The sequence below is a fragment of the Dioscorea cayenensis genome, chromosome 14, assembly GCF_009730915.1.
Source record: "Dioscorea cayenensis subsp. rotundata cultivar TDr96_F1 chromosome 14, TDr96_F1_v2_PseudoChromosome.rev07_lg8_w22 25.fasta, whole genome shotgun sequence".
Classification (NCBI taxonomy): Eukaryota; Viridiplantae; Streptophyta; class Magnoliopsida; order Dioscoreales; family Dioscoreaceae; genus Dioscorea; species Dioscorea cayenensis.
The window spans coordinates 8,507,262-8,513,081 of NC_052484.1; the positions used below are offsets into that span (position 1 = coordinate 8,507,262).

The 5,820-nt window shown below is 35.4% G+C and overlaps 1 protein-coding gene across 1 annotated transcript; it reads left to right on the forward strand.

Annotated features, from left to right (window-relative positions):
• The first annotated feature begins 364 nt into the window (after window positions 1-364).
• LOC120276476 (alpha-L-fucosidase 1-like) lies at window positions 365-2,341 on the forward strand. The gene is made up of 3 exons (XM_039283229.1): window positions 365-957; window positions 1,044-1,283; window positions 1,382-2,341. The coding sequence occupies exons 1-3, from the start codon at window positions 425-427 to the stop codon at window positions 2,055-2,057; spliced, it is 1,449 nt and encodes a 482-aa protein (XP_039139163.1). The 5' UTR covers window positions 365-424; the 3' UTR covers window positions 2,058-2,341.
• The last annotated feature ends 3,479 nt before the right edge of the window (window positions 2,342-5,820 follow it).

Here is a 5,820-nt window from a genome sequence, read left to right on the forward strand (position 1 = left end):
ATCATATATCCAACTAATAATTTGCAATTCACATTAAGTTATCCTTTGGTTCCTCATAATTTTCATTGATCAAATGAAGATGTCTAAACAAATAAAAATTAAAAGAAAAAGAAAAAGAAAAAGGAAAAGGAAAAGGACAATTGATTGTGCAAACAGGGATGACTGTGGCGAATGCGTGACAAACCAAAGTACCAGTTAACCTACTTGCAAGGCCAGACATCTTTACAATGGTCCAAAACAGCCGACCCGTGAACATAAAATTCCATCTCCTTGCTAGCCTCCACCGGCATCCATCCTAAGTCCTAACCCCTTGCTTTCTTCTTCTCTCCCTCCCCTTATATATATATATATATATATATATATATATATATATATATATAAAGTTATTGACACCATCCTCTGCGATTGATAAGAAAGAGTGAACATGAGGAAAGTGTGGTGGTTATGTGTTGCTGTTAGCTTACTTGATCAAGTTATGCTAGCATGGTCTCAACTTGCAAGTCCACCACTGCCTGTCCTTCCCATCCCCTCTGTGACACAACTGAAATGGCAGCGGAGAGAGATCATCATGTTCTTCCATTTCGGAATGAACACTTTCACTGACTCTGAATGGGGCACAGGTCATGAAAGCCCGTCGTCATTCAATCCAACTAACCTTGATGCAAACCAGTGGGTTGGTGCTGCCGCTGACATTGGTGTTTCGCTTGTTATCCTCACTGCTAAACACCATGATGGCTTCTGCCTCTGGCCATCAACATACACTGATCACACTGTTGAGAAAAGCCCATGGAAGGGAGGGAAGGGAGACATAGTAAGAGAGTTTGTTGATGCTGCAAAGGCAAGAGGAGTTGATGTTGGTTTATATCTGTCGCCATGGGACCGCCATGAGAGAAGCTATGGCCAAGACCTTCAATACAATGAGTTCTATATTGCTCAACTCCAAGAGCTTCTCACAAGGTTAGTTATAGCTATAAAATACTAAGTTATAGTATATATTGTGCATGGTTGTCCTCTAATGGCTGGTGATACGTATCTGGTAGAAGATATGGGAGCATTTCAGAAATATGGTTTGATGGAGCAAAGGGAGCAGACGCTGCAAACATGACATACTACTTCAATGACTGGTTCTCAATGGTGAAGCAGTTGCAGAATTCCATCAACATCTTCTCGGATGCCGGCCCAGATGTCCGTTGGGTGGGAGATGAGTCTGGCTTCGCCGGAAGTACGTGCTGGTCTCCGATCAACCGCACAATGCTGACGATAGGAAGCGCAAGCATTGTCAAGTAAGTTCTAACTGTCTTTTAACAGCTTTTTCATTAAGAAAACCACCACTTAGAAGTTCCTGCATGGTTAATTAATATTGTGAATTGTGTGTCCGTAGTTATTTGAACAAAGGAGATCCAAGAGGAACAGACTGGGTACCCCCAGAGTGTGATGTTTCAATTAGACCAGGATGGTTCTGGCACAAGCCTGAGGCACCAAAATCACTCAGCAAGCTTCTAGAAATATACTATAAATCAGTAGGAAGGAATTGTGTGCTTCTATTGAATGTGCCACCCAACAGCACTGGGCTTCTTTCAGAAACAGACATCAAGAGATTGAAGGAGTTCCATTCAGCAATCTATACTATATTCTCTAATAACTTGACTAAGGGAAGCAAGGTGAAGGCAAGCAGTCAGAGAGGAGGTCAAAGAGGTGGATTCTCAGCTGAGAATGTCTTAAATGATGATGAACTCTCATACTGGGCTCCGGAGGATACTGATGGAGAAAGCTGGATTGAGATGAAGCTAAGTGACAATGGTGTGATCAGCTTCAATGTGATAAGAATTCAGGAAGCTATCTGGATGGGGCAGAGAATAAAGAACCACGAAGTGTATGCCGACGATAAGGTGGTGGCACAAGGGATGACGGTGGGCTACAAGCGGCTGCACCGGCTCGGAAAGATCATTCAAGCTCGGTCGGTAAGGATTCGGATCACTAACTCAAGAGGCGTGCCTCTCCTGTCTTCTGTGGGCCTCCATCTTGATCCTTTTGCCGCTAGTTCAAATAGAATATGAAACTGAAGATTATTAGGGGGGCCACAACAGGATTCTATAAGTGCAATAAACAGAGCTTTTATTTTGAAGATGATATGTTCTGATCACAAAAGTAGATGAACTGAAGTTCTAATTATGATAATATGAGTAGGATGCAACTCAACCACCATGAAGAATTGCTTATCAGTAAAGAGAATGCTTTAATTGGCATTGTTGAATGTCCACTTGTACCTGCTGATGGGCATGCTTGTGGCCATGATTTCTTTCCCCGATCAATGATAATAATAATAATTGTGATCAATCGACACCTAACTGTAATGATGTGTTAACATTAGGCTCACACCTGCTTGATTTCCCATATTTCTTAAATATTAACAAACAAAAAGAACTCACTGCATGACAAATGGTATATAGATGCTGGTCCAATCTGATGCATCGGTTTAACAATCACTGATGCATCGGTTTAACAATCACAATAAATGACTAGATGTTATACCAATTGTTCTTTTTTCTTTTTTTTAAAAAAGAAGTGGATTAACCACGTCCACTAAAATAAAACGTCAAAAGCCACATACAGTGAGCATACAACTGCACCAAATATGCCTGATCACTGGGTTCAAATAATTGTACAATATTCTGTTGTCATGATCAATTATAATCTTCTTGATCATTTTAAACTTCTGTTTGGTGTAGTTTCATAAAGTTATTAACCTTTAATGAGCATAGGCTTCACCTGACAGAGACAATAAACATTCTATCACAAACAACACTTCCAACTGAGTACTTTACTCAAGTAACTCCAGGAATATATGCTTAAAAGAAGCTGAAACACAAAAAGTAAAGTAAAAGATCCAAAAACATATATTTTGCTTATGGAGTTCCTTATAAATCCACTAACCAGCCCTTGATGCATCTATAATAGATGCAAAAGGTGCAAATATAGTTGCTGCATTAGTTTTGCATCCAGAGTTCGGTATAGATCCAACAACTTATTGTTTTCATAGACAAAACTACCAAAAAATTCCTACTTAAAATTAGCCTTTCCTAAGTTCCCATCATAGGATTTCATAGCTGGTAAAACAACAATTTCATAGTTGGGATCTGATGTTGGTATGCACACCCTATCCAAGGAATAGATACAATAATTTTTTATGAGCAAATTCCTAAGAAATAATATTAAACACATATAACTTTTAAAAGAGAAGATCACATAACATGTTCTAAAAGTGTCACGAGCACAAACGAAAGACAAAAGAGGTGGGCACTATAAGGCCGGTCATCATGACAATCTTCTTAGCGGCAGGAGGCACCTCTCTTGGCCATTTCATGTAAAGTGACAGCAGCTAGCAAAAAGACATACATCTTCACATGCATGTTATCAATTATTTCAAGTAGGACAAACAACATCCTATTTGCATGAGCTTCTATCATGGTTTGTGGTAGTAAAACGGAAACTAGCGTGGCAAGGAGAAGGAATGTTGAGTGGATCAAGTCAGTAAACTATTGTAGAAGGAAAGATACTGCTACCAGTTTTTGGGTCAAGAAATGATATGCCAGTCTACTCTTCAACCTGCTATGGTGAATGGTAAAATTATTACAATCACATATTTCTCTATTACACATGAGACTCTATTGCCAATTAGAAAAATTAAATATTCAACTGTTCTAACTTAAAATATAATATAGTTGCATTTTACTCAAGAATTTGGTCATGAGAGCTGAGTTAGAAATTGGCACATTCATTTGTGCAAATGAGGGGCCAAGCCATAAATGATTTTAGGGGGGCCAAAATTTTTGTTTAAAGGGAGCTAAAAATCTTTATAGAGGACAAGCTAACAAGTGAATGAGACAAATATTAGATTTTTATAAATATTTTCTTGAAACGATACTTTTTTAAATAGCATATATATATATATATATACTAATTTTTAGAAAATCAAGTTGCCGAATAATAAATTTTAAAATAAAGTTACTATATAATCAATTTATTAAATGTCAAAAGACTAAACAATAAAATTTTATAAATATGTTTGTCTAAAATTATAATATTTTTAGACTATATATATTAATTTGTAAAAAAAAAACCCACTCATCAAACAATGGACTTTTGCAAAAACTATATAAATCATTTTGTAAAAATGACTTATGTATATGTGAAATCTATCATATATGACACAAACCGTAAGGGTTCATCCATCTCTTCACCTAGGGGATATGTTGGGTTGGTAGTTATTTCCACTTCTTGTGGACTATATTTTGAACTGAAATAAATGGGTTTCTATGTCCTAATAATGACTTAGAGTTAACCACTTGGCCGAAACTCAGGTGAAAAGATCTCAGCTAGAAAATTTGGTGTCCGCCATCAAAAGAAGTCTCAAGTTTCTAGGCTCTTGTGACAATGATCCTGGGAAAATAACAACTAATCCCAACCCAGCTAAGTCCCCATGATTCCCGAATCGGCAATGCTACCATAGACAAATGATCTCCTGTGTTTATTGTTCTCGATGCCATTTACTCACCTACATTCTTGTTTCCAATCTATTTGTCTCCACCCCTAATGGATCCCAGACGAGGTCATTTTTTTTTTTCTTTTCTTCTTCATTGTCTTAGTTTAGTCTAGCTATGTCTTTGTATTTGTTCTTTTTTGTTTAATAAAGTTGTAGTTCATCCATTTTTATTAAAAAAAAAAAAGAAAAAGGTGTACACATATGTAAATAATTTGAAATTCCGTTTTTTCTAACAATCTCCAAGAGTTTATTACATAATCAACAATATAAACCACGTGCTAATTAGTTATGTGATAACCTTGCTTTGGTTTGGATACTAGGGTCTAGCCTCATACATTTCTATACAATATTTGGGTTTTTTTTTTCATTAGACGCTATGATTGTGAAAAAATGTTGAAAACAACTTATGAGGCTTGAAGTTAGCTTTTCAACGCATTTCAGTTCACTCCATTGAAACCACATATGAAAAAGATATAGCTAATTGAGTGACATTGTGCATGAATATTTAGTTCAACTTCGAGACACTACTATGGCCATATTCTACTTAGATACAAACAACTTGAAATAATTAAAGGCCTAAATCCAAACTCTAAAATGAGGCCTCTAATTTATGTAATGTAAACTAAATTATATTTAAATTTGAAATGACAAATCCCTATATGAGATATATATTGGTTAAAGCAACTTATTATCTCTTATGATAAAAAGATATATTTTAAGTCTGCTATCAAATAACCCAAAAACAAAGACAAAATAATAATAAAAATAAACTGAAAACTCTATGTTTTTAATTGAAAAAAGATGAATGTTAGATTAGTTGGGGGAAAACACTATTTTTGAAATAAACTATTAAAAAAATAAAAACAAAAGGTAGGAATTTTGTTTTATTTTTGATAAAAGTGGACAAGCCACAATGATGAATCATTATTGTGAGAGGGAGTTAAACCCTCAATCTTCCATTTGGGAGAGAAATGAATTACCATTCTCCTATTGCCAAATAGTGGAATTTTATATAATTAGTATAGAGAAAATATGGGATTGATAAAGTATTACATTTTAAAAAAAGATAACCCAAAAATTCAAATGAAAAAATTTAACATATTAATTTAATATAATGAATACTTATTATAGTTATAATTATAAGGTTTTAAAAAGATTTAAGGTTTTAAAATTCATGATCATGCCTCCAAATTTTGGAAGCCTAAAAATATTGCTTTACTCGCCTAACCCATCCCCCACCCTGTTTCTCTTTTTGCTCCTTTCCTTTTACTTTGTCT